General features: G+C 38.1%; 1 protein-coding gene across 2 annotated transcripts in view; it reads left to right on the plus strand.

The window, feature by feature from the left end:
* The first annotated feature begins 19,997 nt into the window (after window positions 1–19,997).
* Window positions 19,998–27,175, plus strand: part of PHIP (pleckstrin homology domain interacting protein) — a 132,244-nt gene continuing 125,066 nt past the window's right edge. For both annotated transcript variants that reach the window (XM_036886307.2, XM_036886311.2), the window contains exons 1-4: window positions 19,998–20,177; window positions 20,274–20,332; window positions 20,438–20,467; window positions 20,649–20,708. In XM_036886307.2, the coding sequence (XP_036742202.1) occupies window positions 20,138–20,177; window positions 20,274–20,332; window positions 20,438–20,467; window positions 20,649–20,708 (189 nt within the window). In that variant the 5' untranslated portion in view covers window positions 19,998–20,137. The remainder of the gene's footprint in view (window positions 20,178–20,273; window positions 20,333–20,437; window positions 20,468–20,648; window positions 20,709–27,175) is intronic.

Genomic DNA, 27,175 nt, shown 5'->3' on the forward strand with positions numbered 1-27,175 from the left:
TTAGGAAATGGCAGATATTTGGGCTAAAAATGTCCACTCTGAGTCCTGAGTGAGCCAGACTCCTGATTCATCCTCAGGATAATTTTGTGGGGTATTGTTCTACTGTACTTTGACAATGGGTCTGCTTGCCGTGTTGCTCTACTCTGCAAGGGGACTACATGAAGGACTGTTATCATTTGAAAACTCTCTTTGAATATCAAAGGTTATGGATTCCATGTACAGAAATATGAATACATACACAAATGCATACAAATTTAAGATACTCATAGAGTGCAAAGATCCTGCGTACCTGGTCCCAGGTTAAGACACTGTTTTGCAATGTCACATATGCTATGAACTTGCGGTGAGCAGAGCCTTTTTCACGGCCACTGAAGTCTACGTAACTTCCCTAATATGATCTCCTTGCCTGCTGGTAGGTAGAGTACTAGCTGGAGGACAGACCAGCAGAGGAGAAGGAGCCTTGTCTGCTGAAGGCTACACACCAGCACACAAAAGGAACAAGCAAGCCCTAAGTATTAGGCAACCTGTCATCACTCATGGGCCCAAAGAAGTCAAACCTAAAATTTGCCTAATGTTCAAACTTTAGTTCTTGATTTTTATGGTAGATTTGATAGACAAATGTATGCTTTTATAAGTAATTGTAGAAAAATTTATATTTTTTCTCTTAAGTGGTTGAAAAATATGTCTTTATGACATTCCAACTAACCCTGGTGGTAAAAAAAAAAAACGGACACAAAGGAAATGGCTGGTTTCCAGGCTTTTCTGCAAAGAATAGTGCAGTGGTAAAGAATTTAGGCACAGCAGTTAAATCTTTTGCTTAGATTTTCTTTCTTTCTTTTTTTTTTTTTTTTTTACAGTTAGGGAATGCATTCATCACACAAAGTCTTACTGTCAGGTTTATCCCAATAGCTTACATGAAGACCTTTTATTGAAGCTGATGGGTAAAAATTATATGAATCAAACACTGAGATGAATATAACAGTGAAAAGCTTTTTGCCCTTGGGGAAAAGTCACATTTTTTTGGACTGTCAAAGTTTTAAAATATTACTAAAGAAATAAGCATAATGTAAGAGAGATAAATTTGTCAAGCTTGTGTGAGACAAATATTTTTAAAAGTTGAGGACTGGAATGCTGCTACCAGCCAAGACAGAATAACAGGGACTGGATTTAATCTTCTGCCTGAACAAATAGAAAACTGAATAAAACACATAAATCACTGGTTTTCAAGAAATTGGACATGAGGAAATGAGTGACAATTATCCTAAGAAACAGGAAACAAATGAGATGAACACCGAAATCGTCCCAGCTTATTGCCTAGAAACAGTTTCTGGATCGCGGCACGGGTTGGAGGGACCCAGGCAGAGGCTGGGCGGTCTCTCTGAGTTCAGGAGTATAGCTAGAGGCTGTGCAGGTCAAAGCTCTGGAGTTTACAGGGCATAGAGGGGAGAGCTGTATAAAGGAGTAACCTTCACACCCTAACAAAGCTCATTCAATGAGAAATGGGTCGTTTTAATAGTTACATATCTATTAAAGAAACTGAATTTTTAGCTAAAAATATTTCTACAAAAAATCCCTCTAAATAAAGATGGCTTTATTGGTGAATTCTACCCAAACTTCTAAAGAAGATAACTACCTTACAAGAGCTCTGCCAGAAAATTAAAAAAGAAAAAAATACTTCCTGATTCACTCTACAAGTCTAGCTTTACTCTAACACAAAAACCAGAGTAAGACTTTACAGGAAGACAACTACAGACTAGTATTTTTCATAAATATAGATGCAAAAATTCTTAACAAAATTGTACCAATTTGAATCAAAAAGTGGATTCCAAGTGAGCTTTTTCTCAGGAATGCAAGGTTGGTTTAACATTTGAAAATCTATCAATGTAATTCATCTTATTAACAGACTAGAAGGGAAAACCGTATGATCACCCCAGTTTGTACAGAAAGTGCACTGAATAAAATCCACATCCATTCCCAAGAAAAATTCCCATTTAAGTAGGAAAAGAAGGGAACTTCCTCAATCTGATAAAGGGCATTTATGAAAAGCAAACATCAGACTTAATGGTGAAAGACTGAATGCCTTTCCCTACTATCACCTACCAGGCAAGTGTGACTGCTCTCACCATCTCTATGCAGCACTTTTATAATATCCCAGAGGCTGGGCAAGGAAGAGAAATAAAAGGTGTGGAAATTAGATAGAAAGTGAAACTGCCTTATTCACAGGCAATGTGATTTTCCTATATGGAAAATTTTGTGGAATCTCATAAAGCTATTAAAACTATTAGAGCTCAATAAATTTAAGGCATATAATTATTCAAAATTCAATTGTTTTTCTGTACATTAGCAATGAACAATTGGAAATTGAAAAAAAACTTCTGACAAAGAAGCAAAGGCAATTCTAGAAAATCTGGATATGCATATGTGAAAACATAAACTGATCTGTAGCTCACATCAAGTACAAAAATTAAAAATGGATCACAGAACTTAATGTAAAATCTAAAACTATAAAAATTCTAGAAGAAACATACTAGAAAATATTGGTTTAGGCAAAGATCTCATGGATATGATTCTAAAAACATGGCCCATGAAAGAAAAAATTGGTAAGTTGGGCTTCATCAAAACTGAAAATTGCTTTTCAAAAGATATTTTTAAGAGAATGAAAAGACAAGCCATGGACTAGGAGAAAATATTTTCAAATAATCATTATCTCTGATAAATAATTTCTCCTTCAGATATTTAAAAATATAATCTCTCAGATCTCAATAATAAGAAAACAAATAACACAATTTTTTAAATGGCCAAATATTTCACTAAAAAACATACAGATTGCAAATAAGTCCATGAAATGATGCTCAATATCGGTAGCTTTTAGGAAAATACGAATTAAAAGTACAAGATAGTACTCTATGCCTATTCAGAAGGCTTAAATTAAAAAGAATGACCATACTGAATATTGGTGAGGATGTGGATCAACTGAAACTCTCATACACTGTGGAAATGTAAAATGGTAGAGTGATTTTAAAAAATAGTTTGGCAGTTTCTTAAAGAGTTACACATATATCTCTCATATGATCCATCCATTCCACTCCTAGGTATTTATTCAAGAGAAAAGCAAACATATATGCATATAAAAACTTCTATACAAGTGTTTATAGACGCTTTTTTTTTGCAATACCCTAAACTACAAACAACCAAAATACCATCAGCATGTACACAGATACACAAATTGTGGACTATACATACAAAGGACTACAACAGTAAACAATAGTGAACCAATGATAAATGCAACAACATGGAAGAATAATTACATCGACGGAAAGAAACCAAAAGTATATATCATTATATGATTTACACATATATAATTATATATCATTATATGATTCCATTCATATAAAATCCTGGAAAATGGAAACAAATCTATAATGATGGAAAGTAAATCAGTGGTTTCATGAGGACATGTAGGGTGGGGAAGGGCAAGAGGGGGAGTTACTCAGGGAACATAAATGTTTTTGGAGTAGTGTGTGTATATGTCAAAACTTGACGACTGAAAATTGAACTCAAGTTCATTGTTGAGGGATAGAAAATTAGAGAATAGGTCAATTTATAAAAGTATATAAGATTACCCACCAAATTGTTATATTGAAATTATCAGAATATAATTGAAATTTTTGCTTTTGAATATATGAGGTATAACCAATATAGTTATTAAGAATATTTGGAGGGAAAGTGAAGAACCTTTCAAGCTAACACACACACACACATATATATGTATATATATATATATATATATATATATAGTCTATGGATGCCATAGAGACATTATTTGTATAAGATATTTTTATATCATTTATAGTTTTACTTCCTTCTGCTGTTATCCCTAACTCATGAGAACAACTTAGGAAAATCCATTATCAGAATTCAATCCAACATCTGCCATACTTATAAAACACTTTAGTTTTAGTCATTAGTGATGGGATGCTTCATTTTGCACACTGGGATAGCACAAAACTCCACTTCTAGAGACTGCTTGTCACTGCTGGAATAGTGAGAAACAGGAAACATTCTCCCCCTCTTACCACACAATACTAAAGGCATATTTACAGCAGTCTCTTTTATCTGGTATATCAAGTCTCGCTATCAGTAAAAAATTACAAAGCTTACTAAAAGATAGACAAACACTATTTGAAGACACAGAGCAAGCATCAGAAACAGACATGCAGGGATGTTGGAATTATCAGACCAGGAATTTTAAACAACTATGACTAATATGCTGAGGGTTCTCATGGATAAAGGAGACAGAGTTTAAGAACAGATGGGCAATGTAAGCAGAGAGAAATTTGCTTATAAGAAAAAAAAAGAAAAACTAGAGATAAACACTGTAACAGAAATGCAGAATGTTTTTGATGGACTTAGTAGTGGACTGGATACAGTTCAGGAAGGAATCTCTGAGCCCGAGGACATAGCCATAGAAAGAGAATAAAGATGAGGAAAAATATTGGAATATCCAAGGACTGTGGGACATCTACAGAAGGTGTGACACTGCATAATGGGAATGCCAAAAGGAGAAGAAAGAAAGGAACAAAAGAAATATTTGAAACAGTAATGACTGAGAATGTCTCCCAAATTAATGTCAGACAGCAATCCACAGACTCAGGATTCTCGGAGAAGACCCAGCAGGATAAATAAATAAATATAAAATATCTGACACCTAGTCATATAATTTTCAAACTACAAAAAGAAAAAATCCTGCAAGAAGTCAGAAAAAACACCTATAGAGGAAAAAAGACAATAATTACATCTGACTTGTCAGAAACCATGCAAGTAAGAAGAGTGTAGAGTGAAATATTCAAAATATTAAGGGAAAAAGAAAAAAACAACCTGTAATTCTGTACCCTGTGCAATTTTCCTACAAAAGTGAAGGGAAAATACTTTCCCAGACAAACTGATATGGGGGAATTTGTTGCCAGAAGACTTGCCTTGAAATAAATATTAAAAGTTCTTTAGAGAGAAAGAAAACAGTATGTTAGAAACTTGAATCTACATAAAGAAAAGCACTGAGTAAGGAATCAGTGAAGATAAAATAAAAACTTTTGTTTTTCTTATTCTTAATTGATCTAACAGGTGACAGTATATATATATATATATATATATATATGCTTAATGTATGCTTATATTTAAGTGGAATGAATGACAGTAATGACACAAGGGATGAGAGGGGAGAACTAGGATTCTTTTATTATAAAGTACTCACACTACCCATGATGTGGTATAGTGTTGTTTGAAAGTGGATTAGTTGTAAATGTTTATTGCAAACTCTAGGGCAACTACTAAGAAAAGTTTTTAAAAAGATGTAATATTGATATTCAAAGAAATGAGAGAAAATGCTTATCATGTAAAATGCTCAATTAAAACCACAAAAGGCATAAAAAGAATAGAAGAGAAAAATAGGAACAAAGAACAAGGACAACAAGTAGAAGATAGTAATGAATACAGTAGATATTGATCCAACTATATTGATAATCACTTGGAGTGTCAATGGTCTGAAGGCGCCAAAAGACAGAGATCGTTAGGGTGGATCCAGAAACAAGATCCAGCTGTGTGTTGTCTATAAGATACACACACTTAAAATATAAAGACACATATAGGCTAACAGTAAATTAAGATAAGATAGAAAAATATTTATATCATGCTAATCCTAATTAAAAGAAAACAGGAGTAGCTATATTACTTTCAAACAGCAGATTTCAAAGAAAAGTAATAAAAGAAAAGAAAAGATGGGCATTACATAAATGACAAAGGGATCAATTCTCCAAGAAGACATAACAAACCTTAATTTGTATTCACCAAACAACATCAAACTACATGAGGCAAAAACTGCTGAACTGCAAGGAGAAACAGATTAATAATACATAATGTAGTTAGAGACTTCAACGCCCCTTATCAGAAATGGACACAGCCAGCAAGCAGAGAAACAGAAGGACAAAGAACATAGGTGAACAGCCAACATAAACAGTCAGCTGGATATGATTGACATCCATAGACTATGTCATCCAACAACAGAATAGTCATACCACCTCATTTTACTGGGCTGCACTTTATTGTACTTTGTGGACATTGCACACATTCTTCGCAAGCTCACATAGAAGATTCACCAAGATAGACCACATTCTGAACCATAAAACATACTTTAACAATTTAAAACAATAGAAATTTAACAAGGTCTGCTTTCAGACCACCATGGAATTAAACTAGAACTCAATAACAATTTATATATACGTATTTTATGTTTTTGAGTGCTATGGAAATAGTATTGTATGTTTAATCTCAAAGATAAAGATAAAAGATAATTGGGAAGCCCCAAAATAAGTGGAGATTAAACAACATACTTCTAAATAGCATATGGATCAAAGAAGAAATCTCAAGAGAAATTTAAAAATATTTTGAACTAAATGAAAATGAAAACACAACTTATGAAAACGTGTGAGATGCAGTGAAAGCAGTGCTTAAGGGGAAACTTATGGCATTGAATGTGTAAATTAGAAAGGATAAAAGAGATAAAATAAATAACCTAAGTTTCTCCCTTAGGAAACTAGAAAAAAAAAGTAAATCCAATGTAAGTAGAAGAAAAGCAATAAGAAAAATTAGAGCAGAAATCAGAAACCAAAAAGGAAATCAACAGAGAAAATCAATGAGACCAAATGCCGATTCTTTGAAAAGATCAATGAAATCAAAAGCTTCTAGCCAGACTAACAAAGAGAAAAAGAGTCTGGATGCAAATTACTAATATTGAAAATGAAAATGGGGACATCACTACAGGTCCTATCGATATTGAAAGAATAATAGAGGAATACTATGAACAACTCCATGCCCACAAATTTGATGAACTAGATAAAATGGACTCATTCCTTGAAAGACAATTTGCCAAAGTTCACACAAGAAGAAATAGACAATCTGAATAGGACTATATCTAGTAAAGAAATTGAATCCATAATTAATAACCTTCCAAGACAGAAAACACCAGGCACAGATGAGTTCACTAGTGAACTCTATCAAACATTTAAGGAAGAAATTACATCAATTCTCTCCAGTCTCTTTCAGAGAATAGAAGCAGACAGAAGACCTCCTAATTCACTCTATGAGGCCATTATACACTAATATCAAAACCAGAGATTACAAGAAAACTATAAACCAGTATCTCTCATGAACATAGATGCAAAGATCTTCAACAAATATTATTTTCTATATATCAGCAATGAGCAAGTGTAATTTGAGATTAAAAATACAATACTCTTTCCATAGCACTCAGAAATATTAAACATGTATGTATAAATCTAACAAAATATGTACCCAACCTATATGAGGAAAGTTACAAAACTCTGATGAATGAAATCAAAGAACTAAAGAAATGGAGAGATACTCCATGTTCATGGATAGGAAGATTCTAACACCTGATATTGTCAAGATATCAGTTCTCCCCAGTTTGATCTGTAGATTTAATGCAATCCCAATTGAAAGCCCAGCCATTATTTTGTGAATATTGATAAACTGATTCTAAAGATTGTATGAAGAGGCAAAAGGCCCAGAATAGTCAGCACAATATTGAAAAAGAACAAAGTTGAAGAACTGACATTACCCACTTTTAAGATTTACTATAAAGCTACAGTAATCAATACAGTGTGGTGTTAGTGAAAGAATAAGCAAATAGATCAATAGATCAGAATAGAGAGCCCAGAAATAGAACCCCATAAATATAGGCAACTGATATCTGACAAAGGAGCAAAAGCAACACAAAGGAGCAAAGACAGTCTTTGCAACAAATGTTGGAACAACTGGACATTTGTGTGTAAAAAAATGAATCTAGACACAGAACTTCTACTCTTCACGATTAACTCAAAATGGATCATAAACCTAAATGTAGGATGAAAAGCTATAAAACTCTATGACATTCTGGAAAAGGTTAAACTATAGAGACAGTAAAAATATCAGTGGTTGCAAGGGATTGGAGGTCCTTGGTGTTAGAGATAAATAGGTGAGGCATGGAGGACTTTTGGGATGGTGAAAAGACCCTGTATACCTTGTGATGGATATATGTCATTATGCATTTATCCAAATCTATAGAATATACGTCATTGAGAGTGAACCCTAATGTAAACTGTGGCCTCTGTGGGATTGTGATGCATATAGGTTCATCAGTTGTAGCAGATGTACTACTATTCTTGTGGAGGGATTGATAATAAGGGAGACCATGCACAGTGAAGACAGGGGATGTATAGGAAATCTCTGTACCTTCCTCTAAATTTTGCTGTGAATGTAAAACTGCTCTAAGAAAGTCTTAAAAAACAAAAACTGTATTAGTTCATATAGAGTCTTAAGCATATCCCAACTTGTGTGATAAGTATAATGAAAAATGTAAATGATTGTTGAAGCAGTTATCAGCATTAATTGACCATTTTCGCTGTCACATTTCCTTGCTATTTAATTAAGGTGGTCCATTTAACCACCTATTAAGTAGTGATGTTATATTCCTTTTGCTTACAGGTGACAGAATCAAATGTGTCTATATTAAGCAAACAGGTGAATCTGTTATACAGATACAGGGGATGGGAACTTGGTGTCAAGAACAAGGAACTTGGACAACATGTGGCCTAGTACCTTTCACATGGAGGAAAATTTAGTAAGTAGCAAACATGGTCTAGCAACCAGTTAGTTCATACAAATACGAGATGGTTTGAATGTTCAGGTGGACCATTCTATTCTTGGATCATAGATTTTTTTCTTGTCAATAGTTTTAAAAATAATACATAAAATTGACATTTTATTGTGTGATATCACATTTGATTTTTATGACAACACTGAGATTAGGTGCAATCACTTCCATTTTACAGCTGTGGAAAACACAATTTAAACTAAATGACTTACATGCAGGCAACCAGCTGGAGAGTAACACTGTTCAGGTTTAAATTCTTTCTGCATCCAGAGTCAGTGTTAATTTTATTCCATAATTATCATGAAATGCTAATGTAAGTAAATTTCAGCTTGGAAATTCTGAAAAAAAATTAGTGATTCACTGTATCTGCTGTCAATTTTGTGCATCTTACATCTTGCCCAAGTTTTGGGGGCATGGAATTGTTAACTTAAGGAAATAACACACTCAAGGTCACCATGGATATAGGTAACCTGGGGTTAGCCAGTCTTGGCATATAAATCCTCTTTTCTCAAAGATGTTAAAGTCTCTTCATATATATTCTGAAAGGATCATTTAGAACAAATGTTGCAAATGCCTAGCAGACTGAGATTTGGTTTTGTGAAAAGAGAGAGACATTAGAAAATGCCACTTTTAGTAATGTCAGGAGACATCTGTGGAAAGGCATACTGCCTTTCCATGTTACCTGCAGAAAGTTGGGTATTCTGAAACATCTCTTAATTTCTTAGTGGGTTTATATATTAAGACCTTTTATTTTAAATATTTTGAACCAAAAATATTGCTACCTTGGTGTTCTGTTGGAAATAACAAAAACACTTTGGGGATATAGGATTTCATTGGTCCTAAATCTCTCCTCTTCCAAGTTTTAAGAAGTGATTACAGGATACAACATTACTTGAGTAGTATTCTTGCCCAGATTCTTTTCTTCAAGCTAATCATGCAGAAACAATCAGCGAAATTCAAATTAAGATGTTCTTCAAAATGATTTGCCTAGACTTTTAAAAATGATCATCTTGAAAAATGAAAAAGCCTGGCCGATTGTTCCATATGGTGGGAGAGTAGAGAGTTATGCCAAATAAATACAATGTGCGATATCTGATTGGACTCTTTATCAGAAAAAGAATGGAAGGAAAGAATGGCAAGCTATAAATGACTTTGCTGGGACAATTAGAGAACTCTGGATATGGATTGTACGATAGATAAGAATATCAATGTTATGTTTCCAAGTATGATAATATATTGGTGATTCTATAAAAGAAATCCTTCCTCTTGGGAGATTCTGAAGAATTCAGGGGTTATCAATAACAAGCTACTTGCTGGGTTCTGCAATTCTAGATTTTGATGAATCAGTTTGTGATCATCCTACCCATTTTCATCCTGACTTCAATATATCCCTCTTCAGCTTTCAAAGGTATTCAGGTTTTTAATTCATTTTCCAGCAGCCAACTTTCCATATCTTTGTCATCTTAATTACCTTTCTTTAGATGGTTTCTGATATTATAGTAACTAGAACCACAAAATCCATCATGAGATAATGCTTTCCATTTCCAGCACTCTTCCTTGTGGTACTTGGCATTAGTTTTTGGTCCAAAGCTTCTTAGGACAATGATTTACAGGGAATAGCCTAAATTACTATAAATCACTGTCTAGCAGTTCATCTTAGGACCCTGCCATTCAATACCATTGGCTTGACCCTTTTCTCCCCAGAAAAGCTTACTGTTAACTGAAAATTAGTAAGTTTTAATGTGTATTTGTATGTCCCATCATCTAAAACATGAAACTGGACTGGCTCCAGGGCTTATTCCAGAGACATCGGCCATCAGCTTCTGTTCTTCAAAAACTTTCTAAATTCTTCCTTCCCTTGCAATTCTTCCTCTTTACTAAATTTTGCTCACCTATATGTGAAATAAAACTTTGCCATATGTATATGTGCCTTATATCTTATTTACGTATGCACAGACTCATCTAAATGTGTTTTGGTTGGAGAGGAATGGCAAGTAAGAGTGAGAATCTAAACAGGAGTACTGGCTGGAGCATAGTAAGAAGAACATGGGCTTTGGAGCAAGACCCGTGTCCCCTGAATCCAGGTTCTGGCCTGCACTGGCTTCTGACCATGGCTGAACCATGGATCCACTCTAGGTGTCTATGGCCTTCCAGGCTGGTAGTAAAGAGAATGCTGCATGAGTAGGTAGGTCTTCAGTCCCTATTAAGCCTCCTTTACTTCTTCTACTGAGAAAATATAAAAATAGCAATAACTAAACACTAAGTCCTTATTATGAACCTAGGCTGTATATGAAAAGGGGTTTGTGTATATTAATAGTGCAAGAGTCAGGATACTGACTGGCTAATAATTATAAGGGCCCTAGAACCAGCCCTCCTGGGTTCAGTTCTCATCTTTACCAGGAACTGGCTTCATGCCTCAGGACAAGTCACCTCTCTTTAAAGTGGGAGATAGAAATGTTCTCATGGGAGCCTGTGAGGACTGAATGATGAAGAATCTGTTAAACACTCAGCACGGTGCCTGACATGTGGTAAGGACTTAATGTATGTTAACTTTATTAGTATTATTATCTCATTCAATCCTTGCAGTAACCCAGTGAGTCAGATACAATCACTATTCTCATATTATTCATTGAAAAATGTTAAGTGAGGGGATATAATCTGTCCATCCTCAGTAAAAAACAGAATTAGGACTTGATTCATGTCTATGTTATTAACTACTCAATTTCTCCTTATTTCTCTCCAAGCCAATTTCTTACAGGGATTTTTAAAAATAGTCTGATATAGGACCTTGTCAAAAAGCCTTTTCAAAGTTTAAATATAATTTTTCCCTCTAAATCTCCTTAGTCATGTTTATGCATCTCCTCAAAAATGCTGGTGAAACCAACAAACATCATTTCTTGTGCAGAAATCATGCTGACTCCCCCACGCTATTCCAACTATCCTACCCTTTCACCAAAGAACCTTGGAAGGATTCCAAGGCTGACTAAAATTTGAAAAGGAGAGTGTGAGTTTGGACAAATCATTTCACTTCCTTGAAAGGGCACTGGATAGATAATCTCCAGGGTATTTTCCAGCTGTAAAATTCTGTGATTCCATGTGTGAAATCACAGTAATTATAGATGTAGTGACCCGGACCCTCTTTTCCACTTGCTATAGAGGCCCTGCTGATGTACCACTCCATCTATTTGATATCTTTTTACATGTATGCTTGTTTTTCCTCTGATTCTTTAAGGCCCAAGATAAAAGATGGAGATAAAAAGCATGCAAGGAAAATTTACTAAAAAAGACATCCTAAAATTAGGTGGCAAAAGAATTTGCAGAGGGGAAAAAGGGATTTGATTCACTTTAGGTTAGCTTTTCTTTTTTTGTCATTATATTGGTATTCTGTAACCTTTTTTCAGTGACCCTACCATCCTTTTATTTTATATTCAAATAATACTATAATGAAAGCTCTGAAAGGGCAGAGCTGATAGCCAAATGTTACATGATATTCCAGTGTTTCTTTTAAATACAACACGTTTCATTCCTTTCTGTGGGAAAACCATCAATGGTTCCATGTGCCCGTTAGTCCTGTAAAACTTTGGCAAACTGGGGTTATTGTTAGGAACCATACTAATATACCTCCATAAATGACCATAGTTTATTTAATGAACATATTCCAAGAAAAAAAACCCACTGGATCTATTAAGTGCCTGTTGTATGTAAGAGTTGTTGCATGTACTGGAGATACAGAAATCCTAAATCCAGAGACTGTCCTAAAAAATAATCTCTTAGTGAGTCAACATAATATTAATTCATAATACACCTGGAATCTGTGCTACAACAGAGACATAGAGAAGAACGTTCTGGAATCACAGAGGATAACCTGTTTGTTTGCTAGGAAGAGAAACATACAGGGTTCCTCAAAGAAGCAGTGGATTACCTGGTGGCATCTTGAAAACTGCATAAGGATCGGTCTCGTTTTGAGATGAAAATTGTGGGAAGAGCAGCCAGCATGTGCAAAAAAATGAAAGAACATATTTGGAAAATAATTTCCATATAGGAGTTGAATACTTGTGGTCCAGTGGATAAAGCTGAGTGTTGAGGTGAGGGATCTCGCACTGCCGCCCCGAGGACTGTCCGGGAGTTCCTGAGGCATCGGGTGTAAGCAGTAAGGGGATTCAATGGGTTGGCAGTTTCATTTACAACCAAAAGATAACTTGTTAGAAAGGTGCCCGCTGACCTTGTCCTACCAATCAATTTCCAGGGCTTAAGACAGTGTCTAGATCAGGTAGATGTCCATAAAAGTTTAATACATGAGGTAGTAAATAAATGCATCAATCAGTCAAAGAAATAAGCTAGTTAGAAATTTGTTTCTGGATAACACAACAGATTATTTACAGGGGTAGTGATGAGATTTACTTTAAAACATTTAAGCAGGAAGAAGGCTGGTTGCAGAGGATAGATAAAATAAGATTATCCAAATGTGGATACTTATGAATGCTGGGAATCTAGTACCCAGGTGACCATATGCCTATTTTAATTTTTTTATCGTTTGATATTTTTCCATAATGAAGTTTTAAAAATCGCTCCTGAGTTGAGGTGACTTGATTTCTAGACTCCAAATGTGTTGAAACATAAATATCTTGGTTTAAAACAACTAAACTTTTAAAGAATAATATGTTTGTAATCTAAAAAAACTAAAAGAAAAACCTTGAACACTGTAAAAGTTTTTGAAATCTTAATGCAACTCGACTTCAGGTTTGTAAGGTTTCAATTGTGGCTAGAGAACTTTTGACTCAGACTTCTTCTTAGTTTGTATTAGAGAACGGAAACTGTTAGAAATAAGCTAATTCACACTCTCGTTCTAAAACGTTTTGAAAAAAATGCTTTCACATAATATATAGCACACTCAATTGATTATTTCACAAAATTTTATATTATTTTGCAGTTACTGAAAATACCTAATGGAATTTATTCCTATTAATATTTGTAAAATTTGTATTTTGTACTAATAGAATTAAGTTTAGACACAAAAACACAGTTTATATGTATAAGGGCATCATTGTTTCTATTTCAGGAAAATGTAATTTTTTTGTACTTAAATTTGAATGGTATGTTCAGCCATTGATTCATGTCTCTTGCAGTCCCTTCAATAAATTGAGTCATTGATGCTAAATAGTCAGGTTTTAATCATTGATAAAGTTTTGGAGACCAGCCAGACTATCACTGAAACCTTTGCTTTCCAGGTAGCCATTAGAGGGGGTCTCACTGCTTCGTATTAGCTCTCATATCTATGACCAGCCTCGGTGAGCTGGGCACGCTCCTGTGCTGGACTAAAGCACACAGAGAATCAGACTGCAGGCCAGTGTGTGAATGATGGTTCTCCAGCTCTGCATAGAGAGAAGCTAAGAATGCTGCTATGGCGACACCACTGAAGTAGCAATGGCATATGGAGACAATGGACAGATATTTAAGGTTGACTTTGGGTCCTTGTGTCAACGCAAATAATTTTCCCCCCAAAGAAACACAGCTTCACAGGAGTAGTGTAGGTCACCAGAACTAGTGACAGAGGTTATTTTTCTTTTTTAACACTTAAAAAAAAATTTCTATTGAAATATTCTCATTATATATAAGAGAAAGGAAATATAAAGGGAGTTTATATAAAGAAATTTTATTTCCTTATAAAAAGGAGGGAGAAGGGGCCACATGAGAAACTGGATGACTAAAAGGGGAAATGACCTTTGTAATTATACTGATAGAAGAATGCAATGTTAACAGGGAAAAATACCTTACTGTTGTGCCATGTAAGTTTGCCATTGTGGGTTCATCAGGGATGCCTTCTAAAAAAACTTTTCTGGGCATGATGGGACCTGACTCTGTGAATGAAGTGAGTTTCCCATCCTTAATGTCTCAGATAGGCCAAGTAACAATGACCACTGAGTGGCTTGAGTCTATGTAAGTCCTCAGCCAATATCAGATTGGAAACTTAATCTAGAGACTGATTCATTGATTACTCCACAAATAATTTTTTAAAAATCAGTTAATTCATGATGGGGATTGAGGGGTATTATGTTTAGTACACATGGTATGAGGGGTCATGGGGAGAACAGTGTAGCACAGAGAAGGCAAGTAGTGAATCTGTGGCATCTTGCTGCACTGATGGACAGTGACTGCAATGGGGTATGGGTGGGGACTTGATAATATGGGTGAATGTAGTAACCACATTGTTTTTTCATGTGAAACCTTCATAAGAGTGTATATCAATAATACCTTAAAAATTATGAAAGAAAAAAAATCAGTAATTCATCTAGCTTAGCAAAATCTGGTATCTAAAGAGACCACATTTACCTTGATTTTGGCAAAAACATTGAAGAAAAATTTAATAATGAAAATGCATCTATCTATATACTTCAAAAATAGAAAATATGTGCTCTTTGGCACTTTTGTTCCCCATGGAAAACTAGAGGAAGGCTGTTTTTTCTCCTTTACACACCAGTTGTGTAAACTGTTTCTCTGTTGCTTAATAACCAGCTAGTTATTAAGGATGTTGAAGACTTTAATGTGTGACAGTTTCAACTGTAAAGGCAAGCAGCAAAGAGCAGATTCATCTTTGTACTTTTAGAGTTCTTAGGATACATTCAAATTAATTACATCTCTTAATTCTTCTGTTTGGTTTACTGCTGGAAACTAAAGTTTCAGTGATGCAAGACATGGAATATTTTATAGACATGCTGAAAAAAACCTGAAAATATGGGAATATTGGCAAAGATGGAAGTCTTTTACATACACTTACAAATTACTATACTAAAAGAATGCTATGTTAATAGGGATTAGGGAAAAATATATTGCTATTGTGCTGTGGAAATTTGCCACTGTGCATTCATCAGTTTCTGTTGAGCATTAAAAAATCCACTGTAATCATTTCATCTGCATCTATAATTTTATGCACTCAAATATAAGCATGAAAATTATGAATGCAATGGGATTTGTAGGTGTAACCTCAAAATCAAATTACAAGCTTTTCTTAAATTTTGAACACACAGATCTCAGTTGAAAGATCTTGCTATCAATATTTAAAATTTTATAACTGTATAATAGAACTTATTCTTTGGACTACTTAGCTAATCATTATTTCAACGAATACATATGCATACAATCATCAAAGGGGATAAAGTACCAGAGGAATAAGTCCAGGGAATCTTTGCATGTGTGTGCACGCATGTGTGTGTACACATGTAAATGTATACAGAAAAAGGCAATTTACAAATAAAATGATACAATTAGATAGGCCTTACTGTAGGAATTCAGAAAATGGAACACCATTTTTGATCACAGTCAGTTTAAATCTAAATTGGCTTCATTCTCAACTTTGAGTGGATCTTACCTTCATATATGCCTGTCATATTTGAATCTCAGGTCAGACTTGCGGGCAGTCTGGTGATCTGATCTTTTTTAAATAACCATTATCCTTCCTCACCAATAGTGTCTACTTTGGTGTCCTTGGTTCTGAGTGTTTTATTATGTAAAGATTCCTAAGTTGTCAGGTAACCCACCCTTTCCCCTTTCTTTTTCATGAATAAAATAACTTTTCTTCTTTGGAGGTCTCAAAGTTTATGAATTCATGCACATGTAAAGGCAAGTGACTACATAATTCCTATTTCAAGTCCATCTCAAAATCACATTGATAATAGTACGCTCTATTGAATATATCCCTACTAGCAACTTTCAAAGGTCCTCCATCCCTTCCGGAATCGAGTGTCTCTTTTCTACTGTTCTCTGTTCAGTCCAGCCCACTCTCCATCCACCAGACATCTGAATATGAGAGAACTTGCCTACAGACACCTCCTTCGAGTTCCCTCCCATCTGGTACAGCTCTTTTACTTCATCCACTGTGTTGCTCCAAATCTAGGGGGAGTATGTTCTAAACGTGTTTTCCTCCTTTAATCTTTGTAATTACCCTGTTAACTCATGAATTGATGTTACAAAAATGTAAGTCCATGAAGATAAGTATTTCTTGTGCATACTAGAAACTATATTAAAAAAAAATCTAAGCAACCAGCAGCATTTAATTTGGAGGAAGGTGATTTACTAACAACATTTAAATAAGCAAGAGATTATACGATTGTTGGTAACCCGCTAATCTGTTACAGATTAAGAGAAACTGTGTTCTAATTTAAATACAAATGTTTCACAGCAAAATATAAGACAATGTAAATCCTTAAATAATGGATTGGCTCACCAAAGTTGGTTATCTCTTTCTGTAACAGCCAAGTAGTTTATCTGCTTATATGCTTCAAATTTAATATATATTTAAGCTTTGTGAAGGAAGAAGAATGTGTGTGTTGAAAGTCAGAAAGACATGGAGAGAAACACACTATTGGGGAGCAAACCAGAGGAGGAGTGTGGTGTGTTGACTCTCTTGACAGCTGTAGTTTGTTAGGGCAGACGTGTATGAAAAAAGTTTTTGAAGAAGAGTGCCTTCTATGTTTCCATTTCTACACTTAATAGGATAAAGCTTTTGGTGTTAAAAAAAAAGCATAACATCAAGTTAAAAACAAGATTTAATATAAAATTTAAAAAGTTCCAGAGATTATTTTGAGTTGTATATCATTTCATCATATTAATGGAAATAAACCAAATTTCATAAGTGGTGGAATCTTTTTATTTATAAATACTATCCCATCTTGTTCCAGAAAAGGACTTGAATGGCAGCATTTGATTACTTTATTAGAATACTAGCTTATCACAATAAGACCAACTTGTTAAATGTTTATCTTGTTTCATGTGATGCTAAGTGAAAAGAGTGAATTTCACAGAAACTCATATTTCAAGAAAAGCTTGTACTTCTAAAGAGACTGTATTATATAAAAACATTAGTTGGCTTTCCAAATGTACTATTTTTGTTAGCCTTCTTATATAAAAGCATGGAAATCTTTTTAAATTGACGTTTTATTTTCGAAGCCATGTAAAGATTAAACAGAAAGGGATACAGATGAACTATTATCCTTATATGCAAGAGTTGGCTGAGTAAAGGACAAGTGCCATTGCCTTGGGGACTAAAACGAAGGACTTCCAGGTAAGATTTTCTGTTTGATATGTACAGACTTTTTGTGTACCTACACACAATAACTGACTTAATTAACCCCACAGTTAACTGATGATGCTAGAGATGTATTTTATGTTTAAATAAATTAAAATGTTATAAGGAGTGTTTGTTACATTTGAAGGCCTTAGTAAAATTCAATTCAATTTCTACCATTAAAGGCAAATAGTTTTTTGGCTTAAGAGAAGTTTTAATTTTCAGCAGGTAAGATGTATTTTCTTCTAACAGATTGAGACTTACAAATAAGTTCAAAGGCAGGGTTACAATTCTTCAAATCAGATCTTTGAAAAAGAAACTGTAAACATTGTCAAAGGTTAGTAAAAATGACAGGAACATGATATTCAGGAACTTAGAAGGGAAATTTTCCTTAAAATTTTTTTTTAGGACAAAAGTACAAGTTTTTAGGGAAAGTTTTTGTGGCTTCTAAATGAAAAGTACACTAGATAATTATAGTAGCTTTTCATGTTTATGTAACACTCACAAGACATACATGGAAAACTTTACCCAGAGGAATTTTATATTCCATGTCATAGTTTGGTTTATTTTCCATTTAAAGGGTCCATCAGTAAGAATCAGACGAATACAAACATTTCAAAACCACGGGATTCTACGTATACTTTTTAGTTTCTAAGATCTGCTTATTTGAGAAACATGATAATGTAAAATATCACGTTTGAAGAACACTATAAAAAGTTAAGATAAAAATAGCACCATAGAAATAAACATAACTGGAATAACTCCGTCTTTCCAGACCTAATCCTGAGAAGAAGCAAGCTGTTTACCTACAGTGCGTTAGAGAACCGACGTGCTCACGAACGCAGCGGCTCCAGCGTCTGCAGGACGGGCTGATTCCGAGCGGCCGCGCAGGCCTGCGGGGCGCGCTGGTCCTAACCCCTAATCGCGACGCCCTGGGGACTGGGTCCGTGACATGTGCTTGTTTGTCCATAAATTTTAACGATGACCTTTTGCTCGATGCTAACAAAGGACGGCTGTCCCGACGCCCCTTACACGCGAGCTTCAAACGGTCCCCCTCCGGAGCCTCCCTGCGGGGCGCTAACGTCGTCTGGGGAGGCGCGCCGCTCGCCGCCCCGGCTCCTAACAAACGGCGTTCCCATAGTTTCCACCACTTTTCTCGGTCGTTTTCTAAAAACAAGGACCCGGGCCCGCAGCAAAATGCGGGCTGGACTGTAGCACCCACGCCGCTAATTTCATGCGAGTTTCCCGAGGGCCATTTTCTCTTTTCGTCGTTTTTGAGAAGTCTCCCCGCGGTCACCGCAAACGGGGTGGTTTACCCCCCCCGTCGGAAGGCATCCGTCGGCTCGGCGGGGCCCGCGGACGCCTGTCGCCCGGCCCTGACCCCGAGCGGCCGGAGCGCCCTCTCGTAGCGCCCCCGGGGCGCCTCCGCTCCACCCTGGGGCCGCGGAGCAGTCTGACTGCATGGGCGTCTCGCCTCCGCTCAGGTCCTCGGGAACGCAGGCAGCCTCGAGGAGCCCGCGTCCTCACGGACACCGCAACCTCCGCACCGGGAAGTGGGACCCGAGCACTGCTACGGGCTGCGCTCGGTGGCACAATGAGCGCCGTAAAGGCGCGCGAGGCCGGCGCCGGGAACCACGGGCTCCAAGCCCTCCGGCCACCACCGAGTCAGCGGCGCTGCCCGGGTCGCACACAAGGCCGCGCGGCGCGCACACCCGGCGGCCGAGCCAGGCCCCGCCGCTCCGCCCGGCTCCCGGCGCGTGCACGCACCTGCGCGTGCGCGCGCGAGCCCGAGCCTCAGCCCGGCCTCCCCGTTCGGGCAGCCCGGCCTCGTTTGTTCCCTAACGTCTCCACACAGAAACTAACTTCCATCGCAGCGCAGCCAGCGCCGCGGACGAGCGCGCGCTGCGGCCCGTGTGCGTCGGATCCTTCCGCGACGCCGTCCGCCTCCCGCGAGCGGTGAGCGAGCGGCCTCCTCAGAGAAGAGCCTTCAGCCAACCGGCGGTCCAGGCTCCGACATCGTCTCCGACCGGAAATAAATAAATAAACCCGCCTCAGCCGGGGGCAGAGGGCGCGGGGGTCCCGCCGCTGGGGCAGGGGCGCCTTACTGCGCCGGGGAGTGGGGCCGCGGGCGGGCCCGGGCCGCCGAGGCGGCGGACTCCTTTCTGCGGCGGAGGGATCGGCTCGGCGGTGGTCGCTGTGGAGTTGTTGTTTCCTCCTCCGCCGCCTCCGCCTCCGCCGCCGTTGCTTGAATGGTGGAACCGAGGCTCGGCTCGTGAGCACGGTGACAGCTCCCGGGCAGGCGGCGGCCCCGTCCCCCTTCCCCTCGGCGGCGGGGCGACCCGCCGGCGGCCCTCAAGTGACCCGCAAGCATGTCCTGCGAGAGGAAAGGCCTCTCGGAGCTGCGATCGGGTAAGTCGGGGCGCCGGGGCCGCCGCACCGGAGATCCGCCCGCGGCCCCGCGCCCGCCGCTGAGCCCGGTGTCTCCCGCCCCTCTCTCCCGCGCAGAGCTCTACTTCCTCATCGCCCGGTTCCTGGAGGACGGGCCTTGTCAGCAGGCAGCGCAGGTACGGCGGCGGGGGCCGGGCGGCGGGCGGCGGGCGGCGGGCGCGGGAGGGCGGGCTGGGGCCGCGGCCGCGCGGGGCTCAGCGCTCCCCGCTTTGTTGTTGCAGGTGCTGATCCGCGAGGTGGCCGAGAAGGAGGTGAGGGCGGCGGCGGCCCGGCGCGTCCCGCCGCGGCGCGGCCGTCCCTGGGCCGCCGCGCCATCGCCGCCGCCGGGGCGCGGGGCCGGGCGCGGGGCCGGGGTCCCGCCGGGGCGCGGGGCGCGGGGCGCGGGGCGGGCGGGCGGCGCCGGGCCGGGCTCACGGCGTCCTCTCCCCGCAGCTGCTGCCGCGCCGCACCGACTGGACCGGGAAGGAGCATCCCCGCACCTACCAGAATCTGGTGAGGCGTTCGCGTCGCGGAGCAAAGAAACTTTTCCCCGAGTCGGATAAAAATTGAATTTCCCGCAATTTTTTACAGAGACAAAAACTCGGCCCCAGAACGTGAAAGCTTCGGCGGCCGCGGGGAGGGTCGGGGGGCCGGCGCGGGGCCGCGGGCGCCGTGGTGGGGGTCCCTGGGCCGGGGCCGCCGACGGTTTATCGGCGATGTTTTGTTAATGTGCTAGAAATAAAGATACGTCACGAGCGCTGCAGGCCAGGCCGCGGAGGAGGGGCGGCGCGCGCCCGGGCGGCGGGGGCGCGCGCGGCGGGGCGCGGGCGGCGGGGGCGCGCCCGGCCCGCGCCCCGGCCCGGCCCCCGCCGCACAATAGCGGCCTCCGGCGTGGGGCCCGGTCGCGGCCGAGCTTCCCGGGCGTGTGGGTCGTCGCGTGGCGCCCTGGCTCGGTCGCAGCCGCTCCTGGAGGCCCGGCGAGCTCTGACTGTTACCGCGTCCCGGCTGACCTGGAGAGTGGAACTTGGGGTCTGAGTCGGGTGTCGGGCGGGCGGCCCGGAGAACCCCGCCGCCCCTTGCGGCCTGTCGGGCCCAGTGCCGGGCTGCGAGGGCGGCCTGTCGCCGAGTCGGAGCGTGTCCGCCTGGGAGCTGCCGGCTGCCGCGGGCCGCCTCCGACCGCCCAGGGTCATTCCCGGGCTCGGCCGGCGAGCTGGCGGGGTCGGGGGCACGGCGCGATCTGGGGGCTTTGTTTCACCGGGTGTTGCAGGCAGCTCTGCGTCTCTCCTCTTCGGAGTTGGGCTCAATTGTTCTGGGCTCACAGCTGCCGAAATAAGCGACGTGCTAGGTTTAGTCGATGGGTGGAAGGCTGCGTTGGTTTCCACACTGCTTTCGGTAGCTGTTAGGGCTGGTTTCAGTCGCTAATGGGTAGAATGAATGGACTTTAGAGCAAACTACAGGATTCAGTAACTGCAATATTTAATTTTTAGGTCTTAAATACTTGACAAAATCTTAGTTTTTTTGTGTGTTTTGAGAAAGATTGTCATAAAGATTATAATACTCAGTTTTTAAGAATTGGGCAGACTTTACAAAACTCATCTTTGCATCTTGTAAAAAGCCATAACCCTAAGTCCTGAAGATTGCTGTTTTTTTTTTTTTTTTTAGCTTGGAGATTGTTGGTAATGTTACATTTTCAAAATGAAGCGGCTAGTGATACCTGGCCAAATTATGGGAATATCTAATACTTGAAGGAGTATCATTTTTTCTCCGGTAAAAGCAAGGGTACCTGTGTTGATACCTAATTTTTTTAAAGATTTCTTAAATATTAATAAAATAAATTTATATTCCTAGTATATTGGAACTTAGAACATAATACGTGGTCTTAATCAGTGTGCATACATGTATCAGAATCCTCCTATTTTGCATGAACGTTGTTTTTCTTGCTTGGAGTGTTTTTACCTTTTTATGAGAACAGTCATGCTGGCATACACAGGAGACAGTTAAGAATTCTCATTAGAATTCAGAGTTCTCTGGCTCATTTTCTTGTTTTATTCATTCAGCATATTGCTCACTCTGTCTACTGAATGCATTGCACCATTTGAGGTGTTTTCCTATCCGTCAAATTGTATGTCTAGGTATATGGGTATCTGTTCTAACATTTGTCTGCTTTATTGAGATTTAGTTGGCTTTAAAAACATTTCGGAACACCAGATATCTGAGCACGTTTTTGTTTAATAGTATCTTTAAATTTTGTTGAGGTGAGCACATGTAAAATCTCGTGTACAGTATTCTCTATTGTCTTAATTTAATAAGACATTGGTGAGTGAAACCAAAATAGCAGCTGTTGGTGGTAGTTTCTGTAGTGTCTACCTGTATGTACCTGGATATTTGTTGCTGCACAAGAACTGATCAATTGAGTGGTATTTTACATGGAAGAATTCATTTGTCAGATTGAAATCTCTAAAAAAAAGCCCTCAATATACGGCTATATAGCATGTGTATATAATATATAAAATACTATGTATTTGTCTTTGTGAGTTTAAAAATAGGCATAGATAAGAATAATCAGCCTGCAGAAAAAATTTCAGTGATTGAGTTTTGACCAAGAGTTTTAGAGCAGTTTTGAAAGCACAGATTTTTTTTTAAATTAAGGTATCATTGATATACAGTCTTATGCTCAGGTTTCACTTGAGCAACATTGTGGTTACTTCATTCACTCATATTATCAAGCCCCCCCGCCACACCCCACTGCAGTCACTGTCTATCAGCATAGTAAGATGCTATAGAGTCACTGCTTGTCTTCTCTGTGCTATACTGTAAAAGTACAGATTAAAAAAAAGTGAAATTGATGCATTTGTTTCAAATGTGATTGGTAAAGATGGGGTAAACATGATTGTGATTATTACCATGTACCATATGATTTAAAACATTTTTTACCAGTGAATGGAATTTGATAGGAAGTGAAAGGGTTTTTTGGCTCTATGGTATATGTTTAATCAGATTTTGTATTTTCAAAACAGGTTGATTTTAAAGCAAAAAGGGATATTTTAAGTGTTTATAGGAATTCTTATTTTTTTTAAATGGAGCCATGTGTAGGTGGCAAACTTAACATAGTAAAAACTCATTTTTGGATGAAGAGAAATGTTTATCATTTCTTTACTAATTAATTTGAATAGAGAAATAAGTTGCTTATTAAGTTTGACTTCCTAGTTGTCACCTTAATTAGTGATGATCGCATATTTTTGAGATTTTGGGGCAGGATTTTTGAGCATTTTTACCAGATTAAGGACTCTGATTACATTTCTTGGTTATAAGGCTTTTTTTTTTTCCCCAAAACTGTATTCATGTTTTGCTAATCTGTTAAAATGATATAACTCTTACTTAATTTTTTTGTAGTGGTATTTGTTTTTCTCAAAATGAGCCACTTTACTAGAAATCTTTCAATTTAAGTGAAAGGACTGGGAGTCAGGACTTACAGCTTGTGATTTTAGCTCTGCCAACTGTTGGCCTGCAGGTTATGGTGAGCAAATCATGGAATTTCTATGGAGCTCCAGTAGTCTCTAAGGTTAATTCTTTGATTTTGGAATTCGATTATCCAAAACACAGAAAAGTAGATTACAGAAATCTTGCAGATTAGAAAATAGTATAAATGCTTTTCATAGTGCCATTCTTAGGTAGTTTTATCATTTCTCCTTACAAAGATGAAGATTTTTGAGACACAAAACCACAATGTAGACTACCATTTTATAATTAGTATGTTTTCCATCATGGTTTACATACTAGTTTTCATAAATTATTGGTGGTCTTAAATTCAGAGGTGAAGAGAAACCACGAATAGGGTTTACTCAAGTATATATCTTAAGTATGCATTTATTTAGAGTATGCTGGTTAATGTGAAATTTAAGATATAAAACCTTGGAGACAAGTTTTAGGAAAGAAATAGATAATAAATTTTATGTTTTTGTGCCAGAGATTCTCATAGTATATTGAAGATAGTACAGTACTAAAAAACTTAACCAGTAGAGTTTTTTTTGGGGGGTGGGGGTGGTGACATATAATGAAGTAAATATGTGTATAGTAACTGTTTCCTTTTTTAGTAGAGTATCACTGAAATAGTAAGCTTTGTGTGATAGTCTCTAAAACAGGACTTAAGTATCTCAATCATAATGAATAAAATGTTATATGTGAAGTGAACAGTAGTACATGCTGCTGAAGGGCTGAAGTGTACAAACTTCTTTCTTACAGTGCAGTTATTCTCTTGGTACATATACTCATACTTTTAAAAGTTTGAGGCTTTTACAAAAAATTTTAAGTATGTACCTGTTAAATTCTTAATACTCTTGAATAATTGTAAAGTGGCATGAACATAAGGGGGAATTAGATTATCTCCTCCCAATCACATTTTATCTGATTTTATCTGATTACCATGAGGCAGAATGATACTGGAGGAGTCTGTTTTCCAGTCTGTAAGATGGACTAATTAATAGCTTGCTCTTTATAAGATTCTGTGAGTGATGACTGACTGGCACAACTCAAGTAACGGTTTGTGTTTGCTATTATCAGAACTTTATTAGTGGTACTAAAGTATTCACAATTGTAGTTTTTATAATATATTAAAGTTTTAGAAAAAAATTTTTATTTCTAAAACAAGTATGCAAAACTTTGTGAACATAGCAGTTGCAGTGTAAAAAAGGTCACTTCAAAACTTAAGATATTATTAGTATAATTTGTAGAATATGAAAGAATTAAGCCTAGCATATAAAGAAAAAAGCATAGTAAATACCAAAAATAGGAAATTTTTAAAGCATTGTGGGTACAAGTCTAGAAAATTTTTGCTGGTTTGTATAGTGATTCTAACTGACTTTTTGTGGAACAGTAAACTATGTGGCCCTTGCACCTGGCTCCATCTGTACAGAGATTTGTGTTAACTTAAACTATCACAATAGTTCATATCCTTGGAAATTGTCAGAGGAGATGTTTTGCCTTGTTTTTGTCAATCTGGCTTAAAGATACATGTTTTAAACAGTTTAGTAAAGACTTTAAAAATGAACCCTTCAGTGAACATTAGAAATAAATCCTATGAATGTCAATTTTTTAATCCACTCAATTTCTTTTTTTGAAAGACCACAAGTTTTTGCTTCTTTGATCTAGAACTTCTTTTCCTCCCCTATTGCAGCCATTCTTCTTTTTCCCAAATTTTGTGGGGAACCACTACAGAATTGTAGCAAATAAAATTTACCCCGCACAACTTAGTCTGGACAAATAATTCATTAGTTTTGTTCCTACTAGTAGTTTCCTCATATGTTTCAGAATTGGTAGAAAAATACCTGTACTGCTAACCAAGGTGGACATCAGTTAACTAAGTACTAAGCACATCTGGTTAGGATAGCTTCCTATTTTTATGTATTTTTAATTGACTTTGGGAAAGTGAGACATTACAATGAATATATTAGAAAAGTTTTTTCTTAAAACCATCTATTTTTTAGGATATTTAAGCTGCTTTTGTAATTGTATCTAAAAATGATAAAGCTATTATATAATAGGAACCAAATTTAAAATTTTAGTAAAAAATAGTGTAAAGATTATCAGTTCCTGTTATTTTGTTTGTGAGAAGTCATGTTTGGTGAAATTGAATATTTCGTGAAAACTAGTACATTATTTTGGAATTTGTAAATATGTTTTTGGGCAGTGGAATATAGAGAAGTGTATTGGGGGAAATGCTTTTATAGCAGATTGGAGCAAAAAGTACTTTTTCTCTTTATGGAATTCAAGGATTTAGGGTACTAAAAAGTAAAAAATTATGATAGTGAATAGTGAACTATGTAAGTGTGAGAACTTCTGGTCCCTGTGAAGAAGGCAGTGTAGTCGTCAGGGTGAAGCGGCGCTGCCTTTCCTGGCTTGCGTTACACACAAGCAGCCTTGTTAGAGTTCAGGAATCACACAAAGGAAAAGAATAGTTGGGTGGTAAGTTTTTAATACTAAGAAGCTTTAGGTAGCAACATGGACTGATTCAGCTTCTGCTTAAGGTAAAGCTTTAAGGGGAATGAAATCTGTGGTGTAGGGCTTTAGGTTATTGATGGCAGAGTGGATGATGGCAGGCTGCTGCAAAGCAAGCAGGTAAGGAAGCCATGCATTCTGGACTCCAGGTGGCCTATGGTCATGGTGGCACGGCCCATTTGGTTTCTATCACCGAACAGGCATGTAGCCTGTCTTGGCAGAGGTTGTAATACTACCTTGTGTGATTTAACTCTGGTTTAGTTTCTGTGTGTGAAAATACTAAATTCTAGGCAACTTTTTTGCAACAGCTTTCTGCCATTGTATATGTGATGTCCGTTATTTTGAGTGTAGAGTTTCAAACTGAAACATTACTAAAAATGAAACTGGGCATTCTCTTAAGATTATCTACACTGGCATTTTAATAAACAGTTTAAGAATTTTCCATCTGTAATAGACAATAACTTTTTCAACAATCATAGATTTGAATTTTAAATACATGTTTTAAAGAGGGTTTCTTATTGCACAAATTTTGCTTAACAAATATGACTTGATTTAAAAACAAAACTTCAAAATCTGTTATTTTAAAATGTTAAATTTTGTCATTTTGTTACATTTAAAATTTTTATAGACATCTTGTGTGGTTTGTGGAAACCTGAATTCTGGAAAAGACTTTTTTTTTAGCAAAATGTGCTCAGATTGTGATGAATAAAATTTGGAAGAGCAGCACTGCATTTTCTTTAAATGACAAATTTGTATTGATAATTGTATTGAATAATACTAACTGAATTTATTATCTAAATGAATTCTTAGGTGGTTGACTAAATTGTTAATATAAGATAGTCTTTCAAGTATGTTTATTCACAGTTAATTAAGAGTAAATAAACCATGAAGGTTAATTTTGACAATGAGAGTTTATACTAATTTTATTATACTTCTAATTACAAAGGAATCATAGGCATGTAAGAGTCCTGAGAAGTTGCCTTGAA

The sequence above is a fragment of the Manis pentadactyla genome, chromosome 16 (assembly GCF_030020395.1).
Source record: "Manis pentadactyla isolate mManPen7 chromosome 16, mManPen7.hap1, whole genome shotgun sequence".
NCBI lineage: Eukaryota > Metazoa > Chordata > Mammalia > Pholidota > Manidae > Manis > Manis pentadactyla.